This window comes from Thamnophis elegans, chromosome 3 (genome assembly GCF_009769535.1).
Source record: "Thamnophis elegans isolate rThaEle1 chromosome 3, rThaEle1.pri, whole genome shotgun sequence".
NCBI classification, from domain to species: Eukaryota; Metazoa; Chordata; class Lepidosauria; order Squamata; family Colubridae; genus Thamnophis; species Thamnophis elegans.
In genome coordinates, this window is record NC_045543.1 from 121,678,222 (window position 1) to 121,700,268 (window position 22,047).

At 38.1% G+C, this 22,047-nt stretch overlaps 2 protein-coding genes across 2 annotated transcripts in view; both read right to left on the reverse strand.

The window, feature by feature from the left end:
* Positions 1-528: 528 nt before the first annotated feature.
* Positions 529-10,778, reverse strand: SETD9 (SET domain containing 9). Its single transcript, XM_032214220.1, has 7 exons — positions 10,272-10,778; positions 7,667-8,034; positions 5,837-5,960; positions 2,524-2,639; positions 2,160-2,265; positions 1,864-1,991; positions 529-585 (listed from the first exon to the last, which is right to left on the reverse strand). The coding sequence occupies exons 1-6, from the start codon at positions 10,355-10,357 to the stop codon at positions 1,904-1,906; spliced, it is 888 nt and encodes a 295-aa protein (XP_032070111.1). The 5' UTR covers positions 10,358-10,778; the 3' UTR covers positions 529-585; positions 1,864-1,903.
* A 4,301-nt stretch (positions 10,779-15,079) lies between these two features.
* MAP3K1 (mitogen-activated protein kinase kinase kinase 1) overlaps positions 15,080-22,047 on the reverse strand; it is a 77,110-nt gene continuing 70,142 nt past the window's right edge. Inside the window, exons 18-20 of the mRNA XM_032213160.1 lie at positions 19,861-20,003; positions 18,544-18,675; positions 15,080-17,411 (exon numbers count right to left, since the gene is read on the reverse strand). Coding sequence (XP_032069051.1) covers positions 17,262-17,411; positions 18,544-18,675; positions 19,861-20,003 — 425 coding nt within the window. The 3' untranslated portion in view covers positions 15,080-17,261. The remainder of the gene's footprint in view (positions 17,412-18,543; positions 18,676-19,860; positions 20,004-22,047) is intronic.

Genomic DNA, 22,047 nt, shown 5'->3' on the forward strand with positions numbered 1-22,047 from the left:
CTACCCAAATGAAGCCAACACCAGTCCTCAAGGCAAGGCAAGTCCAGTCCAAGGCAAAGGCAAGGCCAACAGATGAAGAGACACAATCCGAGGTGCAAAGCAAGAACACACACCAAGGAAACAAACACATTCCCAACATTGCCTCCATCTATCTACTGTGCTAAATAGCCAGTTTGTAGTGCATCCCATCAAGAGGGGCAAGGCTGCTTCCTCATGAGTAATTAGGCTGACCTTCTCTGCTCCTGCCTTTTCTCTGCCCTACATGTTCTTGGATCAGTGCAGAAGGCAGTTCCTCTTCCTCATCACTCACTGGGTGCAGCTACATGCTTTCCCAACATGAAGCCTCGGGTTGTCCTGCTGCAGCTGTGCTTCAGCCAAATCCCTTTCAGACAACTGGTTGGAACCATTGACCAATTTCTCTCCAGACGTGCCTGGTTTTCATCCTCTTCCAAGTTGACATCTGGAGAAGTATCTGGGAAGCATCTGGGGAAGTCATCACATAAACATATTCCACTTTTTTTTTCTTTGCATGGCATGGATATCTTTGTTTGATAAGCTATAGTCTATAAATTCTCTAAAAGCGTCCTTTGAATTGTAATTTATAATGTGATGAAAGGAATATTATTGAAATAAATAGAATGTAATCATATACCTGAACCCCCAAACACAATAAATCCCTGCTTTATACTATTATATACACACTTTTAAAAAGCTGAACACATGTATTGGGCATTCTTGGTTATCAGCAAAGAGATAAACTTCATTAACTTTAATGGGAATAACATAAAAAAATTAGTAAGATTACAGTCTAAAAATATTGAAGTGGATTTCACAAATATATGCACCAAGTGATTTATTTTTGAGCTATGAAATTTCAAAATCATAATCTTTATAATGATGCATTTGCAATGGAAATTGGTAAATGTGCAATAGGTAGTACTTTGTAACAAAAAAACATTCTACAGAAAATATAGATATATCAACAGCTATCAACAGTATTAATTCATTACAAGGAAGGTATTAATGTAGTATTTCTTAGAAATCTACCTAAATTCCACATCTTTAAATATAGTTTCAAATCGACACAAACAATATCTGCTTTTAACAGGTTTGTTTCTATGTCTTTTTACTGGATTTAATGTATCAAAATAGATTTCACAACCTATTTATCTGAAAGCAAAGTTTTTATTTACTCATCTAAAACTTTTCTGTACAGAATTCCAAGAACTGTTGATGAGAATAAGGATTCAACTATAATTAGTTTCTGCAAATATAAGTCTAGAGGATGGATGAAGTGAGAGTTACTGTTTCTTGTGGGTGAAGCCTGCACATAGATTTGTTATTTTTGTATCTGAGTGTCAGGCATAATTTTTCATTAAAAAGTAATAATCTGACATGTATGTTACCATATATAGTACATATCAAGTCTATACTATAAGCACTTATTTGGTTTATATTTTTCAAGTTAACTAAAAGGACAAAATTCTTTTAACAATAGTAAAAGAAATGATAAAGCCATTCAAAATCCAAAATATGAGTGTGTTAAATCCAATACATATAAAAGACAACAGAGGGAGACAATGAACAACTTGAAGTCTCTATGCTGGACCCAGGTACACTGGGGAACTCGTTTATTTCAACTTTTCTGCTTGTACTGGTGTTTATGTAGCAAACATTTCCCAAATAAGTTATGTCCCATACTACTCCACAAAGTTTAAATTTCAACCAAAGCTTTCAGATAGGCTATCGCTATTTAAAAAACCCAACAAGGTTGACTTATTAAGTATACAGTGGAATGCATGACCTAAGTTTCAAAACTTTTGTACCAAAATGTATCTTCAATAATTCTTTGTTAAAGGATACCACATTTGGTTTCATTACTGTAAAAATCCATTGTTGACCATCAAGAAATAATTGTGTAATAGTTTGAAAAAAGTTCTTCTCCTGGGCCAATGTTTCGGAGAGCTACCAAAACCACACATCTCAAGGGCCTGCAGATTGAATATTTCAGGAAAAGAAGTTGGTCTCAATTGGGCATTGATATTTTTAACAACACAAGCAATTTTTTCTTGATATATTCTCCTTCAAATATTTGAGAATGCTTAACATTTTAAATTATTAAATTATTCCAGAAATGTTCAAAAATACAAATTTCTCACCTTTCTATTTCATGGCTGTAGTTTATGTTTGGAAGATACTGCTTAAATTCTACAGGAAAACATTTAGGTATATTCAGTTCCTGATAGCAAACATTTGCTTCTTTTTCTGATGGAAAAAGAGAAATATCTTAAATGAGGAAGAGATGCCTGTACGTTAACCTATCTCTGAATTTATTCAAATAAACAATACCTTTACTATCTAACCCCACCTGCAGGAGATGAGCAGACTATTCTCTGATGTAGAATAAATCTCCTCTATTTGAAAACTATAAATGGAAACCCATCGACAATATTTAGACAGACTGACAACATGCATAGCCACTTCAATTTTTAAATCTAACCAAAGGAGAAAAATTGGTCTTACCTGATGAACAATTATTAACATATTGTCCCACAGCCAATGGATTTTGTGTAGCAGTTGTAAGCCAAAAGACATCACACATTTTTAAAGGACCAATTTGATCTCTTTTGCTGCATGACCTGAATGATATTCTAACATTAGCCACAACATTCCATTTTTATTTTATTTATTTAGGATATTTATATTGCTGCCTATTCGCACATGGCGACTCAAGGCAGTTTACAAGAATATAAAAACATCATATAAAAACAATAAAACTAATAAGAGAGAATCACATATAATAAAATAGCCCCCCCTCCTCAGTGACAACACATCGTACAAGCTGTTTAATGGGGTCCATCCTGCTCTGCATTCCCCAGGCCCGCTGGCAGAACCAGGTCTTCAGTGCCTTCCAGAAGAGAGTTAGAGTGGGGATCATTCTAATCTCTGAGGGAATGATGTTCCAGAGAAAGGGAGCCACCACGGAGAAGGCCCTTCTTCTGGGTCCTACCAGGTGTATCTCCCTAGGGGATGGGACCTGCCTCCCCACTCTGGTGGGTCGGGTACATGTGACTAGCAAGAGACGGTCCCTCATATAACCGGGTCCCAAGCCATTATTGCTTCTTGAACAGTTACAAATTACATTCACTTGCTAGAGCTGAATTACTGTACCCAACAACCATATATCCTGTTCAACGGTGGAGCTAAATATTAGAATAACTAGAATAACTGTCTTTTTTGCTGGACTCAAAATGCTGAGTACAGGCAAAACATAGCGTGTGTCAACCAGCCTGACCTTCAGATGAAGAGAATGCAGAAACTGCATTCAATTAGTGCCCTACTCTGAACTGCCACTATGGTCTTTCACCAAAAAGTACAGAAAATAACGTATAAGAGCTCCTGTCATTCTGTAATTTTAGTACACCCTGTAGAAATCAATACAAATAGCATTTTATCCACCAACTACTTATTAGCAATGATTTTGGCCAGTATTTGCAGCACCAGGAAACATGTGTAAGTGCTTTATTTGTTTGCTTAAATGTTGAAACACTTAACAAAACACATACAAGGAATACAGATCACTTTATAAAATCCGGCTGATATTTTGATTGCTTGATTATGTGCCATCAAGTCTTCTCCAGGATGATCTGTTCCCAACCTGGTCCTTTAAGCCTTACAACAATCCACCTATCACCACTGTAATCGAGTCCACCCATCATGCTGCTAGTCATTCTCTTAATTCTTTCCTTCCACCCTTCCCAGCATTACAGTCTTCTCCACAGAACTAGGTCTTTGTATAATGTGTCCAAAGTATGATAATTTGAGTCTGGTCATTTATGCCTTGAATATTTCTAACATTGGCATTGTAGTTTCCAGTCACAGCAGCACATCTTGCTTGCATGTCTGTCAATGTCAACTTACATTTGATCGTTAAATTCATCAACCTCTTTTTTTGCACTAGTGGTTGAGGCACAAATCATAAAGTTATGATTATACGCTGCCCAGAGTTATTGTGTGGTAAGATAAGTGTTGTGGCCCAGCAGGAGCCGTTGGAGCTGCCACCAGACTCCGACAGCGAGGGGCCCTATGAGTCGGCTCTGGAGGATGTGGAAGACCTTGGACAGGGTTCCAACTCTGAATAGGGCGCAGAGAGACTGGTTGGCCACCAGGTGACACCTGAGCCTTGGACCAGTGGGGAGGAGACAAGGGAGAGTGATCCAGAAGCCAGCAGTGAGTTGTTCCTGGATGCACGTCATCGAAGAGCTACTCGGCATCAGGAACAATTATGCATTAATTGTGCTCAGCTGATGGTCATTAGACTCCTCTCCAGACTATAAAAGACTGCTTGTGACACGCCCCTCTTGCAGAAGTCAACACATTGACTAAAGAGAACGTAACTAACTTGGCAGGCTGGATTGCTGCCAAGGTTTGTCTGACTTGCTGCCAAGGTCCTTATCTGTTTGTTTGCTTGGCTTTCAGCCACTGAGATTTTGGCTTCTTGCTATTAAAAGTACATTCTAGTTAAGCTTGTCTTGGCTTTCATTACTGGACGGAGGACGGGGTCAGAACAGATAGGTATGTAGAATAATATAATATAAATAAATTTAGACAATGCCATACCACAAGATTCTCTAATTAGTATTAATCAGTTTTTCTTTGCATAATAGCCTGGTATTGTCTTTAATAACTTTTTCTTAACTATGTAATTAATACCACTCCTTGTTTTTTTTATGTCTGAGTAGAAAATAATTTGATCTTCTGACTAAAAGTCTCCAATTTTAGTGCAGCTCAATTCACAAATGGCAATGGAGATTCTCAGTCATCAAAGTCATGGTTTTCCCAGTTACTTTTTCAAGAGGCAACTGGACTTCGTGGTTTTTCTTCAGCAGAGGTGAAGAAGCTTCTTGGATAATACAATACAATAGCAGAGTTGGAAAGGACCTTGGAGGTCTTCTAGTCCAACCCCCTGCCTAGGCAGAAAACCCTATACTGTTTCAGACAAATGGCTATCCAACATCTTCTTAAAGACTTCCAGTGTTGGGGCATTCACAACTTCTGGAGTCAAGCTGTTCCACTGATTGATTGTTCTAACTGTCAGGAAATTTCTCCTCAGTTCTAAGTTGCTTCTCTCCTTGATTAGTTTCCACCCATTGCTTCTTGTTGTACCCTAAGGTGCCTTGGAGAATAGTTTGACTCCCTCTTTTTTGTGGCATCCCCTGAGATATTGGAACACTGCTATCATGTCTCCCCTAGTCCTTCTTTTCATTAAACTAGACATACCCAGTTCCTGCAACCGTTCTTCATATGTTTTAGTCTCCAGTCCCCTAATCATCTTTGTTGCTCTTCTCTGCACTCTTTCTAGAGTCTCCGCATCTTTTCTACATCGTGGCGACCAAAACTGAATGCAGTATTCCAAGTGTGGCCTTACCAAGGCATTATAAAGTGCTATTAACTTTATAATGGCTAAGAAGTGAAACATCTTCAAAGGAAAACCAGAAAGTTGTTGCCTCTTGAAAAAGCACCTTTGGGACGATCTCAATTCAGTTATCTAAGCTGTCAATATGTAGTATATTCAACTTTCAGCTGTGTGGAGCTTGCCTGTTACAACTTTAATTTGCAGATTTAAATTTTATTTTTCTGCAAGGCAAAATCAGCAACTAGCTATCCCAAAGGCTTTAATTTAGTTATTTCATAGAGTTTGTATTCTGAAGATCCACAGCTCCTCTTCAGTAGCATATTGAATTCTTACTACCTGAACTTTATATGGTATAAACATTTGGAATAATTAATTGCTCTTTATTTATATCAATATTTACTCAATGCTATTATGCCTTACCTGTATACAGCCTTTGAGATTCCCTTATTATTTCCATCAATAAGTACACCATCGATACACCTAAATATAAATGGATTGCCAATGGATTGAAAAAATATGGGTTCATGATTTTCATAGACTGTGCCTGTTTTTTAAAAAAGCAATTATTTTAGATCCTTATGTATATATTTATTAGGTATATGCAATGAATTAAATATAGTTATTCTTCAATAGCGCAAAATCTTAACTTTTCTCTCAACAGCATGGTATTCTTAGAATTTTGACCTGGATTAAATACCATTTCACTTTATGACAACTGCTGAATCACACCTGTTTCCAAGGGCTTTTGTACATGATTTCTGAGCTACACTAAGCTGAAAAGTAACAACAGTTCAAGAAACAGTTGAATAAGGATTTGAATACAGGTTCCTGCAGTTGAAATTTGAGTATGTGAGTACAGGTTGTCTCAACTTACAAGAGTTCATTTAGTGACCGTTCAAAGTTACAATGATTCTGGAAAAAAATGATGACTGTTTTTCACACTTATGACCATTGCAGCAGCCACGTGGTCATGGAGAGAAAATTTGGATGCCTGACACCTGATTCATATTTAGGAAGGTTGTTGTGTCCTGGGGGTCATGCAGTGGTGGGTTGCAGGCGGTATGCCCCGGTACAGGCGTACTGGAGCCTGCCCGGAGCACTGGATAACGTTCCGGTATGGTGCTCCGGAGGACCCACCCGCCCGCCCAAGCTCACCAGTCTTTTAAGTCTTTGGCACTTCCGCGTACGCACATGCCGCGTATAGCGCCTGAGCGATGCTCACGGAAGCGGTAAGGCACATGAGCGTGCTGCACATGTGTACGCGAGCACTGTGCGTGTCCATATGGACACTGCCAGGCCCATGGGAAGGTAGATTCACTTAACAATTGTGTTACTAACTTAACAGGTGCAGTGATTCACTTACAACGGTGGCAAAAAGATCATAAAATGGGGCAAAACTCACTTAACAAATATCTCACTTAACAACAAAAAATTGGGGTTCAATTGTCGAGGACTACCTATTTCTACCATGTCACACTGATTTTATTTTATTAATTTATAATACTGATAATGTATAATACTAATATCAATATGAAAGACATCATTGATGCCATCTCTCTCTCCCCCCCCCTTTCCCAAGGATTACTGAGCTGGTAATGGCTGCATAATAACAGGATAAAATTGGGCTATTTAAAAAAAAGTTCATATCATAGTAAATTTGGCCCTTTCAGCTTAGTATTGGCAATCCCATAAAACAGAATCAAACTGTTTTGAAAAACACTTAAGGAAGGGATGTTGATTAGTTTGCAGGGCATTTGTTAACAGACAACTACAAAACATAACAGTCCTCACTTACTTCAAGTTGGTAATGCCCAGAAGACTAAACAAAGGCACTGGACCATTAATTCATATCAAGGAGAAAAACTGTTGTTTAGAGAGTTTTTAAACATATTAGATCCTAATTCAAACTCTGCAGGCTCCAAAAGTCTTAAAAACTTTTGACTTCAGTGTTGATGGTAATAAGGAAGATGGATCCAATTACAACCCAGTGGGCAGATCCAGGACTCAATTCAGAAAGTGTTGAATTCCTGGCTTGCAAACAGCTGGGTGGCTTTGTTAAGATATGAAACCATTAATCATCCTTCCATCCACCCACTTTACCTATCCATCTATCCACCTTCCCAATCCTACTAAAGTGTCCTACACATTAAGTCAAGGATTAAACCTAAAGCTATGATCTGCTGCACCACCTTTTGAATCAAATGTAAGGCGGTTTCTATACAACTGTATATGAAAATAATATTTCCATACCAGGATACATTGATACGACTGTTCCTTCTGGAACAAACCCCTTTGCTACAAAAACTCCTATCCCAGCTGACTCCAGTGAACTGGGTTGTCGAATAATGCTGAATCCGAGTGTACTGAACAGAACTTCTTCTGGATTAAGGGGTCTTTGACATTCTTGATCATTGTATATTGCTTTGGGTATTGTTTTGCATTGCACTGAATGTATTTCTGGGTATTTTGATTTAATTTCTGGAATTACGTTCAAAAGGCACATTTGTCTGTTCAAGTCATTTACAAATAAAGATCTAAATGTTTTCAGTAGTGTTTGAAGGACATTTTCATCAGAAGCAATTTTGTCTTTAGATTCTTCTGGCACAAACCGCAGAGTCCTGAAGTAAAATAGGAGGAAAAGGTAAGTATAAGAATTGTCACGGTTTGAAATTCCATAAATTTGTAGGGAAGGAAGCATACAGAAATATATATTTTCTTTTTATAAGAAAATTTTGTTTAATTGTTAATAATGATTATAATTATTAAAACATGGCTATTGTGATATCAAACGGAGAGACAGACAGAATGTCCACTCCTATACATCACCTAGGCCACAGACCTTAACTGGATGCTCCTCAGCACCTGTTAATGCCTGCAAAGGTCCTGTGTTTCCCCAACCTTGCCTTAAAAAAAAATCCTAGAATGGCTGGTCTGGAAAAATAGTTTGTAATCACATCTGTTCCTAGGCAAATGACTGACTTGCTGTCTCAATGGCTTGTGTTTCTCCCACCAGAGTGGAAAACAAAAGAAAAACCTTCAGTGCAGTGTTTCTGAATCTTTTCAGCTCGGAAGAGGTGGTGGTGATAGCAATGGTGGGGGAGGGAATGGTTTTGCCTGCACACATGTTCACCCACCACTTTGGTGGCCCTGTTCTGAATCAGCTGCAGCCTGGCACCAGGCCGCAGACTAGGGATAGGAGACCCCCTTGTTTTGAAATAAAATAGATGCATTTTTAATTTTTCAATTTCAAATTAGCTAAATTGTGATATATGGCCCACAGCAGTTTCTCTACATTTCAGATGTTATCCAAGTTACTAGATGATGAAGATGATGATGACAATGATGAGGATTTATTCAATTTATATGCTACCCAAACTGGGCAGTTTACAATTGTTAAAACTTTTAAAAAAAAAAAACAACCCCAAAGAATAATACCGAAACATAAAAGCAGCATAAGTCAAAGGGGCAATGATGGCAGAGGGAAGAAAAAGGAATAAAGAGGCATCAATCATCCTGTCCAAAGGCTTGGAGAAAAAGCCAGGCCTTTCAAATCCCAGTAGGTGGGAAGCAGTTTGAATTTCAGGGGAACCACATTCCAGAGGGCAGGCACTGCTACAGAGGAAGCACATTCCAAGGTCCCAATAGGTGACATTGATTCACTGCCAGAGTGAACCATTCAGACAGCTACTATGGGAAAATCATAGCCTTAGTCAATGTAGCTGGTGAAGTAGTTGTGACTTACTTCTTATCTGCAAATTACTATATCTCATAGTGACTAGAGTTCACAGGTGTGATCCCTGGTCCCCTTGGGATGCATGGGCAGTTCTGTTAGCCCTCTCTAGATATTGATAAGAGCAAAATGCCCACAATCTATATGGTAGTGTACATTTGTTAGCTACACAAACATGTATACCCTGTGTTTCAACTCTTATAATTGGCAGGTTATGATTAATTTGTATCTAATAAATATCAACTTTGTCTTCTGCTTAGGTAAAGTAGGGACAACGATCACTTCTAATAACAACCTATTTCAAAAAGAAGAGACTTAACTATTCACTGAAATCTATTATACCACTGATGACTAGATGAAGAGTAGGATATTGTATTGTACAACCCCCCCAACTTAAAACTGACCAATATACCACAGAAGTTTTTATAAAATAATGTTTTTCATGAATCTCAGTTGTGAGCAATAGTATCCTAGTTGACAATAAAACATTATTTGTGTATGAAAATGTAAGATTGTAATTCCCTACAACTTCACTCAGTATATTGAACCAAACATTTTCATCTTGCTACATTTATCATCTTGCAAGAAAACCTAGAATCAATTCAAACTTGTCTTATTACAGACATATGTTTATTAATTCAGAACTCACAGATACAGGTTGGAGAGAAAGCCCAATTAAGTTGTATGTGAATTGCTGTCAGTCCTCATATACCACATTCAGAAATATTCCCTTTTGAGTTTTAATTACTGTTCAAAGAAAATGAGTTAGTTAATTGTATTAATAAAGAGAATGGGGGCTTTTTAAAATAAAGCCATATAAAGGAGAGGCGGCTGCAGGTTGTTAAACAAAAACTTTTATCAGAAAGTGGAAAAGAAAGGAAGGAAGGAAGGAAGGAAGGAAGGAAGGAAGGAAAAGGTTTAGTGATAGGGATAAGGAAAATTCTGGCGAGAAGGGGATGGCAGCAATGCGATCGTTCGGAATCCCACTGCCCAGATTCCGCAGCCTTCCAGCAGCGCCCGCAAGAAACCCGCAAAGGGGGTTCCCGGTCTCTCTGCGTCGCTCCCCCCAACTCCTTTCCTTCCGCGGCCCGGGAGGGAAAGGTGGTCGCGCGCCCTCGCCCTCACCTGCGCTTGTGGCGGAGATTGAGCGCGATCCAGGGCACGAAGCGGTACTTGTAGGCCTCCCAGCGCCTCCGCAACCCTCCTAGCATGGCGGGGCCGCGCCGGCAAACCACCCCGCCGCCCGAAATCAGAAAGGAGGCGCGCCGCAGCGGACGAATAAAAAATGTGTGTGTCTGAACGTGCTCCCGTCAATCTCGAAGGCGGCTCTCAATTTCTTGGGGGAGAAGCTAATCTGCCTTTCGCCAATATGCTTCACCGTGATGGGGGAACATAACCCCCTAATGAAAGCGCTTAATCCCAACTCGCCCTTCCAGATCTGGGCCTCTCCAATTTGCGGAAAGAATCCTCCGGAACCAAACTTGAGACGGGCAGTTTCCCGGGACTTGTTTGAAGGCGGGGATGCTGGACAAGTCGATAGAAAGTTTGCGCTCTGGTTTCTGTGCCTCTCTGGGTAAAATCTGGGGCAGATCCGAATGGTGGCCAACAATTGCCGTACATTGCTTACAGGCTTGCTTAGGAGCGGAATACTTAGCTTTGCGTTAAAGGCTTGTGCGCTCAGGGCTCCTGTGAACAGTGGAGTTTTCCAGAGTTGGTCGTTAGCGATTAGGAGTGCTTGTTAGCAACAGCCAGCCGTCAGCCGGCACGAAAATGGATGAGTTAAAATCTTGATTCTTCGAATGTTAGTTGAACTAATGAGAGCCTTTTGTACAGGTAGTCCTCGGCTTACATTTCCTTTAGTGACCAAAGTTTACAACGTCCCTGAAAAAAGGGGCTTATGACGTTTTTTAGTTGTAACCTTTGCAGCATGCCCATAATCATGGGATCAAAATTCGGATGCTTGGCAACTGGTTCATATTTATGACCGTTGCTGTGTCCCAAGGTCATGTGGATCCCCTTTTGTGACCTTCTGACAAGCAAAGTTAATAAGGAAACCGGATTCACTTACCAGCCGAGTTACTAACTGATCAGCGGCAGTGATTCACTTAACAACTGTGGCAAGAAAGGTAGTAAATGGGGACGAAACTCATTTAAGAAATGTGTCACTTAACAGAAATTTTGGGCTCCATTATGGTTGTAAATCAAGGATTACTTGTAGTTCCCCCTTTCAGTTGAATAAGAGAATATAGGCCCAACTCCCCTCCCCCTCTTTTTTGTAATGGAAGATACTATGAAACTTCCTGCCCTTTGAAATTCGATCAGCTTTTTATTGTAATCATTTAATGAACCATTTTATTTTATTTATTTAAAACATTTACCGGTATATAGCCTCCCAGCTTTCCACCGTTAACCTTTATGAAACTTTAAAACTTAAAGTGTTTCAGAGATATTGCCTTGTTTTGTTTTGTTCACTTTCTGATTTTGTTTACAGTATTTTTAAAATATACATTTTATTGAGATTGTAAGTTTCTGTATCTATCAACTGAAAATTGAATGAATACTATTTATTAGCCATAAATAATAAAGGGATAGTTCCCTCCATATTTTAGCAGAAGACCAAGCAAAGAAATAGAGCAAGGTGGAAGGAAAGAGAATCAATGGCAGGGTGGATGAACCAGTGGTGGTGGGTACATTGTGGAACTTGAAAGACCAGGTTAGGGGCAGACATTGATGAAGAAAAATCCATGTAATTGTTAACGGTTGACATTGACTTGAAGGCAATAATCAGTCAATGCCTACTGAATTGATCTCATATAATGCTGTATTTCAACTTTTCAGGTAGCATGGCAATAATTGTGGGCACAGGTATACTTCGTGGAAATTAATTCAATAAACAAAATGCTTGGCAAATTATGTCTATAGTACGAGTCACAAATCTGAGATATTCATAAAAACCAGAGCACGGCCAAGCTGCACTCTCTGCTTTCCCCCTGTGTAAAAAAGCCTTTGGAGCCAGCAATCACACCATCTGGAGGGATACTGAAGAGTGATAGGCATACCCTTTTCGGCTTCCCAGACCCTTTGAGTAGAGCAATTAGTTGGTTGCCACACCGCAGATTCTGCCTTCTGCATTAGTTGACTTCAACTGTCCCCTCCCTGGTGATTTGGACTGTATTTTATGTAAAGGATGTCTCAGTCTTACTTGGTAGGTACCATGTGTGCACGAGGAAGTTGCCTGTCATCAGTAGGATTCAAGTAGCCTTTGGACAAAGTTGAGAGAAAGGTGACTGGTCACAAAGGAGCTCCTTTTGCTGAAGAATTGCAACAGTAGTGCTTCACCTCTTAAGAAACCAGGAGGAGACATTCCTTCTCAACACTGTTGTGCTCTCCTGGCTCCTTGGTCATCCTCCAATCAGCTGGAGCTGATAATCCTGGCAGTTTTATAATCCCACTAATTGGCCAAACAGAGTAAGTATCCCCCTCCCCCTTCCTGGTTTGTCTTCGGGAGCTTTATTTATATACAGGTAGTCCTTGACTTACAACTGTTTGTTCAATAATGATTCATAGCTACTATGGCAGTCTCAGAAAAAGTATTTTATGACATGTATTCACACACACTCACACCATCCTCATGGTCACATGATCACAATTTGGGCACTTGGCACCTGGCACTCTTTTGGACAAAGTTTAGAGAAAGATGCACTTGGCACCTTTTTGACCACTGACAGGATCATATGGTCACGTGACCACGATTTGCAACATTTTAATGCATTAAGCATTTATTTAAGCATTTATTGAGAAGCTGGATTCGCTTAATAACCATGTGATTTGCTTAACCACAGTGATTCATTTTATAACTACCATAAGAATGGCTGTAAAATCCGTCCTAGTCACATTTGACTCGATTTACAACTGAAATTTCAGTCCAAAATGTGGTCGTAAACCAAGAACCTGCTTTCAAATTAAAGGCTACAGAACTCTTAAAACAGCTCTGGTGAGTTACAAACCACCGAACAATAAAAAAATACAAATCATACATCCAGAAGACAAACTATACGTAAGAACATTTTGCATAATGATTCAACAACCATTCTACTTCAAGCTCTTGGAGAATAATAGCCAGGTTTCAAACGGCTTTCTGAATACAATGGGAGCTATATACCATAGGTCTCTGCAGGATGCTTATTCCACAGGCTGACTCTACAACAGAGATCAAAAATGTGTAAAATGGCACTTGGCACTGGGTGCCTTCTGACAGAATGTTGCTGCCAACACCTCTTAACTAATCTGCCATCTATGTGAGAAACAGCAAATGCTGCAAAGTAGCTTTTTCATTATAAAAGAGGTGTGCCTAGAGGTGGGCTGCTGCCGGTTTGTATTGGTTCATGCAAACCAGTAGTTCCGACCAGTGGGTATGGGTGGACCCACTCACTCGACCCGGGACTATAGCGCCCTACATCACCGTGATTTTGAAGCCGTGTGCATGCACACTCACATTTTCAGTGCTGGGCAAACCGGTTGTTACATTATGTGACTACCCACCTCTGGCCGCCCCCATGGTTTCCCCTCTCCTCAATGCTTGGAGATTCTGCTGTAGACATAGGAGATGAGGGCTTTGGGCTTCAAGGACATATTAATACGACTTAAATGGAAAACAGTAAACAGGACCTGTTCTGGTTAGAACTTGTGTAGGTAGAGAGGGAAGGGAAGGTTGAATACAATCTTATAGGGAAGCTAATTTGTCCAGAAGCTACAGCCGTAGGTGAGATCTCACAGGTCCATCAGATGTATACTCAAAATTGAATTAATCTTAGAATTTGCTCCCACGCTGCCACGGATGAGCCAGCAGCAAAGTCTGAATTTTCTACAGTTACTTTTATAAAGAGAAAATTTCAATCCAAAATAAATATGGAACAAGAATGAGCATGGTAGCCTTAAAAAAATAAAATCCAAATTCCAAGAATTATGAAAAACTAAAGCAAGTTCCCAGTTCCCATTAAAAATATAATTTTATAAAGCTGCAAGCTTCTATCATTGCAACCCCAACAAAATCGGTAGTTTTTAATTCGTCACATTCATTGATGGGTTTGAAAGCTTTAAGAATCCTTAGCCTACAGGAATATGTAGATAAAGCAGTTATAGATTTTTGTTTTAGCAGTTATAATTCCAAATACAAACTGCTTCTAAGACCAAGGAGCAGAAACAATGACATCCTTATTTGCAGGCACTTTTCAGACCACATAATAGGTTACAAGATCTTGTTTGCTTAAAGGAAAATACATTAAATACAGTAATTCCAGGAAGTAAGAAAGTCAACGTAATTGCATTCAAAAAAGGACAAGTTTTGTCCAAAATCTTTTATTTACTATAAAGACAAAACCACCAAAATAGGTACAAATTATACTATAAAATTGGTTCAAAGGGGTAAAAACTTTTAATTAAAATATCTTGATATATTTAAAATAACAAAGATAATGAAGCCAAATTTTCTTAACCCAGAGATCTTTAAAATTTACTTGCACAGTAAGGTGCTAAGAAGTTAGCCCTTAAGCCCTGGAACTCTTAGGAATCAGTCACATAGCAAATATAATTTCAATGTGAAAGTGAACTTTGGTAGAAGAAAATCTATAGGATACCTGAGGTAGTAGAAACTGGAATAAACAGCAGTAGACGTTATTTACAACTTAGGTACCAAATAACATTAAGAGCACAAAAATAATTACATAATACAATTTTCAGTCCAGCTTTGATCCAAAGAAAATAAGATTACATCACATCTGCATTTAAAAACACAATTACCAGCAAGCGGAGGAAAATGCAAACAAACTCAAAGAATGCTTTTAGACACCTAGAGGTGGTCCAAGTTTGATATGTGAAAGACATGGTGATCTAGAAGGATAATACTGATTAGCTGAGGTTTGTCAGTTTATATAATTGACATTTAAGTCCAAAATTGTATTTATCTGACAAGCGATCTTCCAGTACATGAATTGGCAAGAGTGCATCCTTTAAAGCTTGCACAGAAGAAACGTAAAAACAATATGATTGGAATAAAGACAAATTCTAAAATGTCAAGAAACAAGTCAAATACAAACAAAGCTACAAAACTTCACATTTAGATTTTTTTAACTCTTCAAAGTCTCCCAATAATAATAATAATAATAAAAAAGCAAAGGAATGTAACATTTCAAGAAGAAATACACATCCATCTTTAATGACATTGCTCTTGATTAACTTTAGCATGGTCATTGTGTAAACCTCCATTAACTTTGTTTCCAATTTTAAAAAATTGTACATTGCCTTAATTGTACAGTATTATAGCTTATCAAGTTTGTCCTGAGCCTTTGATCATAACCAATTTCTGATCAATATTTCAACTGGCTTCTGAAGAGTTAAAATTGGAACAGTTATTTTTAACAAAAGTTGATTAAACACAATCAAAACTTTACTTCAAAAAAATTGCCAGAAAGTAAAAGAAGAGCTGCCATTTTCCTTCAATATCCCATTCATCAGAATTTAAAAACCTGCCATTGAAATCATCAATGACACTTTTTTTTAAAAGTTCTGCATTCTTGGTGCAAAAATATTTCAAGGCTATTTAATTTCATTGCATAAAAATTTAAATACAACTTTTTAAATGGCTCTTTTCCATTTTAAAAGATAGTTCCCAATAACTTAATTGTCAACTTTTATGTATTTATTTTTTGTATTTCCACCCTGCCATAATCCAAATTGTAAATGAAGGGGCTGTGCAAGGAACATGCTTCAAGGCCATATGATCGGCTTGTCTTCTGTAGCTGCAATGTCATGCCCACTGACTCATTCCCAATTTTAGAACCCCTCCACTTGTTTTTAAGGGAAGACACCTAAATAAGCAATAATGTCTTCTCCTATTTTTTGTTTTAATTAAAATAGGATTCTATTTTCAGGGAAGGCTGTTAATGTGGGGATAAAGTCACAGTTCGTAGGAATTGTTTCTGGGGGTTTCAGGCACGACTCTTTACAAGTGCCCATGATGTATTTCTCCTTATCTGAATGGGTTCACACCAAGTCAGAGCACAGCCCTAGTAAAAAGATGACAAATGGCATAAGGAAAACAGCAGGAAAAACAGCAAACATAATGCAATGCTAAGAGTAAGGCTGAATTTAAAGCTTCAGCTTTAAATAGAATAGAAGTTGGGTATCAGAAGGCAGTATGACACAATACTCCTTTCTACCACAATGTTACCATGAGCTGTGATATTAAAAAGGGCTTCAAAACAGAACATTCACTTGGTCCTTGGCTATGAAGTTCTGTTATTCAAAAAAACTTGTGCACTCCTACCCCAATAACACATCTTGTTAAAAACACTGACTCAGGGGCAGCATTTTATAGCAGGTTTCAAACCAATTTTAACCATATTCTTTTCAGTAAGCTGTCCAGCAATAATTAGCTTGAACTTAATTCTAGCTACTTGGGTTTCTTTTAAAAACATTTTTCCCTGAATGTGAAGAAAAGATAAAATGAAACTACACAGTGGTAACTTCCAAAGGACAGTTACAAGACTAATAGTAAGTCAACCACAGCTGCCATACTTAGTGACTAAAGCAGGCAAAGATGATTTTCTTTTTCCAAATTTTCTTTTTCCACATAAAGAACAAGTTTCACCATAATATAGACACAAACTTTCTTTAAAATTGATTGTTGGAATTTGCATGTTCTGAAAAAAACAACACAGTGATAAGTTTTTAAATGGCTTTTTAGCCACTCAAATGCTAATATCGCTGAAGAAATGCTTTAAAATAAAGTTTTTTAAAAATCACGTTTTCCACTAAATAATCATGCAGATCTAAAAGAGGAATTGCTTCTCTGTTCATGAACAGACACATCTTTGAGAAAGGCACAGTTTACATATTTCTGCACAATTTCTGAAATGTTACACATATTGAACTTATGTCAAGATCTCGATTTGTCAGTCACATACATATAGGTCCTCTACTGACCTCAAGTCCTCAAAACATATAATTAAGGCCGGCAGAGCAATTAATACACATTGCTATGCAAACCTGCACAGGAAGACCAGCACTTTATATTTTCAGTAGCATCAAGTTCAGTGTATCCCCAGTTTTCTACAACTACCACATAGTGCGAAAGACAGGGTGTTTTAACAACTCCCTTGCTGGGGGTCTGTCCTGAGGTTGGAGCTCCAAACATCGAAGTGCCACATCCCTTAAGCCTGGAGTCAAATGCAGTGGGATTGTTGGAGCTGTAGTTGCACTAGCAATCTACAATTAAACAGAAAATAATAATTACACAAAAAAGCCCAAAACAACAGATTATATTCTGCAGAGCATCTTAGTATTTGCACTGCTGACAATGTACACATTAAGTTTATTGCAGTTGATTCTCCTTATTTGCAGATTCCATATTTATGAATTCACCTACTTTTTCAAATTTATTTATAACCACAAAATCAAGAGATATGGTCTTTTGCAATCATTTGTGGACGTGCAAAACAAACAAAAAATTGAGTCGCTCTACACAGACATTCCCAGCTGAGGTTTCAGTATTCAAAACTTCAGTGTCTGCGGCAACTTATAGAACAGAACTACCAAAAATCATAAGAATTGACTATATATTGACGGTATAAATACATGTGTTCATGGTGGAGGATATATGCATACTTTGCAGCACATTTTCAGACTGTTCAGTAATTAATCCCTGAGACACAATAGGCAAGAAGCAGTGGTGGAATTCAAAAATTATTACTACCTGTTCTGAGGGCGTGGCTTGGTGTGGCTTGGTGGATGTGGCAGGGGAAGGATACTGTAAAAATCTCAATTCCCTCCCCACTGCAGGGGAAGGTTACTGCAAAATCTCCATTCCTTCCCAATCAGCTGGGACTCGGGGGGTGGGGCCAGTCAGAGGTGGTATTTACCAGTTCTCCGAACTACTCAAAATTTCTGCTATCGGTTCTCCAGAACTGGTCAGAACCTGCTGAATACCACCTCTGGCAAGAAGATATTTGCTCTGTTTTTCTTTTCTTTTTCTTTGCTATTTTTTAAACTACTGGAATTTATTCCTACCCCTTTAAAAGTAAAATAATAAATTGGAATCCTTGCATATGATGTGGCTATTACAGAAAATGTTTCTCAAATGGACAGGATTCTTAAAATATAAGAGATTCCTAATCACCTTTTGAAAAGGAAATATAATGTTTTTCACATCCTTTAGTTTATGTACATGATTATCATTTAGCCTAATCCAGCTATCTGCTGCAAATTCCTTTCCTCTCAAGTTCTAATGACAAATTTACACTGCACTCTTGGGCATGTCAATGGCCTTTGAATGGAAGAAGCTCTCAGTGCATTTCCTCAACTATAGGCTTTACACGTTTTCTCTTACGGATCATTTTACCTTAAATATCAAAGCAAGATGATTGGAATGTTTCTCTGCGTTCCATGGAGGCTTAGCGCAAGCCATTTCTATAATAGCACAGCCGACACTCCACACATCACAGCTTCTGCCATACTGTTGGCCTCTTAACACCTAAGAGAGGAAAAAATAAATGAGATTAACTTTTATTCATCAATGGAGCATCTTTAAAAAAACAGTGTAAAATGCTTTATCATGAGATTAGCCTAAATAGTAGGACACCATCATAAAATGTCACAAGAGATTCCTTTATATCAGTATCCATAAAACACTGTCCCTGAAAATATTACTCTTACTATTAACCCTTGCAAATTCCAGATCAGAGCACAAATGTCAACTTTATAGATTTTCTTCAGCTTTTGCTATATTTTAGAAATTCCATGAAAATTAAAAACTTGTTCCTGTGAGACCAGTGGCCCCATTAACTTTCTTTGAAGGAAATGGAGGACTCTTTGTGGTTCCCAAAGTGCATTAATCATTTATGTATTTTTAGACATTCTTTGTTTCAGAGCAGCTGTCTAACATGAACTCTGCTTGACAGCAAAGAAAGAAAATGCCAGTTGTATTAGGGGAGACAAGTCAAGGTATTTTGCTATTTATTTCCAGAACAAGAGGTTTCTTAAAACACAAGCAGCAATGCTCACTTGTAGCTTGTTCTTAAAGGATACTTCACATATCATCACAAAACAGGCTGGTACACTAATATTATAATGGGGAAGAGGCTTTTAAAACTAACAATGAAAGAACTTTGTACCTACATACAGGGGAGAAGAATTCAGATAAATGAAAATGTAGATGGGACACCATTTCATATTACTATGGTGATACGGTCATTAACTATTTCAAGTTAAGAAAAAACTGAGCAAGGATATTGGGATATGATTATGGCTGGTATTGCCATACAAATTATGCATATGTCTTTGGATGATGTCCCGATATATAGGTCAAGGGTGGGAAACTATGGCCCTTTTATGACTTGTGGCCTTCAAGTCCCAGAATTCCTGAGCCAGCCATGTTCCCCACCTCTGCCATAGGTGGTAGATGAATGTTAAATTATTCAAAGTCAATCAAACTCTGAATATTGAGAGGGCAAAAATGGGAACTATTTCAATCAGTTCTTGTCAGTTTCTTTGAAATAGGTGGCTGGTTGGCCTATGTGAGAATCATGAAATTGGATTTTGGCTTGATCAAGGAAGGCTCTTCTCATATTCATGTACCCTCCCAAATAAGCGTTCATGGAATTAAAGAAAGGTTAAGTTAAAAGTTGTTAATATCTCTTTTCCCAAGATGAAATCTTACCTCTGGTGCCATAAAAGCAATCGTCCCCAATAACTGTCCTTGAAATTCTCCAGCACCAGTTCCTTTTGATGCCAATCTAGCTGCAGCTCCAAAATCAGCAATTCTTAGCCTATGACCTGTGCTATCAATTAACAAGTTGGCACCTGTTGGCATTATTAGAAAGGCAATTAAGTGATGAAAGAATGCAAATGCATTTGTGTTAGAAAATGAAAAAAATGAACTATTTTTCTTTATTTAATAAAGTAAATTCTAGGGTAATTTTAAATATATGCTGCAGTCTACATTGTTGAATTATATATATAAAGGTTTGCATAATAATAATAATGGAATATACGATAAATTAGAATCAAAGGACAGAATAACAATCTTGATATTTGAACAGTTTTAGACGCAAGGCTTTTTTATTGCTGTTGGATATGTCTATTAGAGTTGTTCCCAAATTTTATTATGATTTCTAAGTTAAAAGAAATAGTAAGAAAGCAACAACTAAATACAATGTTTGTGTGTGTGTGTATGTGTAAATGCCCCAAACTCTATGGCCTCCCCATGATACACAAAGAAGGAACACCACTCAGACCCATAGTCAGCTCCATAGGCTCACCTCTACAGAATCTTGCCAAATTCCTCGCCAAACAACTCCAACCCTATGCAGAATCCATCACCTCACACGTACAAAACTCACTCCACTTCATAGAAACAATAAAGAAACAAAACCTACAACCTAGCGACCTACTCATGAGCTTTGATGTCATATCCCTCTTCACCCAAGTGCCTATAAAAGAAGCCTTGACAGCTATCCAGAATAAACACAACCCCGCTAAACACATCCTGGACCTGACCAACCACTGCCTAACCAACACATACTTCATCCATAATGGACAAAGATACAAACTGCTAGAAGGAGCACTCATGGGATCACCCGTCATCGCAAACTTATACATGGAACATTTTGAAACTAACGCTTTAGATAAATCTGAACACAAACCCAAACTCTGGCTTCGATATGTTGATGACACTTTTGTGATTTGGCCACAAAGGAAAGAAAAACTGGACAACTTCCTCACACATCTCAACAGCCTACACCCCAAAATACAATTCACTATGAAAATAGAAGCAAACAACCAACTTCCCTTTCTGGACGTCCTAATCTACAAAAAAACAGCCCTAGTCAACAAACGAGCCCCATCCACCACCCAGGCCGTTACAACACAAAACAACAACGGACACACATCCAGCATCAATCAGCACCAATCTACCATACAGCCACACATCCAATCAATCCACTTGCTGAAACGGGCCAGCACTCCACCCACCCCCTACCAAGATTTGTAGAGAGAGGGCAGCTCCAATCACGCTTTAAGCCCAAAACACCAGCCTGAAGATGGCGAATGAGACCTCACCGAAACGTTGTCAAGACAATCTCAATCTTACACGGGAAAAGACCCGAATACAACAAGACCAGCATATATATAAATACAACAAGACCAGCATACCTACACCCGTGAAAATCTATGAATAAATAAATAGATAGATAGATATTTTTAGATAGATAATAGATAGATAGATAGATAGATAGATAGATAGATAGATAGATAGATGGATGGATGGATGGATGGATGGATGGATGGATGGATGGATGGATGGATGGGGGAGGGGGAGAGTTTTCAGAACACAAATAGAACATTAAAACTAAAAAAACTAAAGTAGGTATCCAATAGCTCTTGAAATATTAAGCAATATAATGTGAATTTTTTTTTCATTTCTAAGCAAGTTGTCTGTGGATAGCAAGTCACAGCTCTAGACAATGTACAATAATATATAATAACTAGGCTTGAAGAACCTAAAAGAAGTTAGCACTGTGCCTGACAGCATACAATCCTACTTATCTTGGTGCTTTCAGTACTACATCACAGAATATTTTTGAAGATAATCATAATTCTTCCCGAGAATTACTGAGATATCATCCATATCATGTAAATATTCTAAAAATTAGTGCTTTTCAACACACTTTATTTTAATATAATCCAAGATGAAGAGAAACAAGCACTGAACATTACACAAGCAATGATACCAAAACAGCTAAACACATTGAGGCAAGTTAACATCTGCCAACAATTTAAAGAATGAAACTAGATAGTGATGAATGAATTAAAAATAATTATTCACATTAGATGGTTCACTGATTGG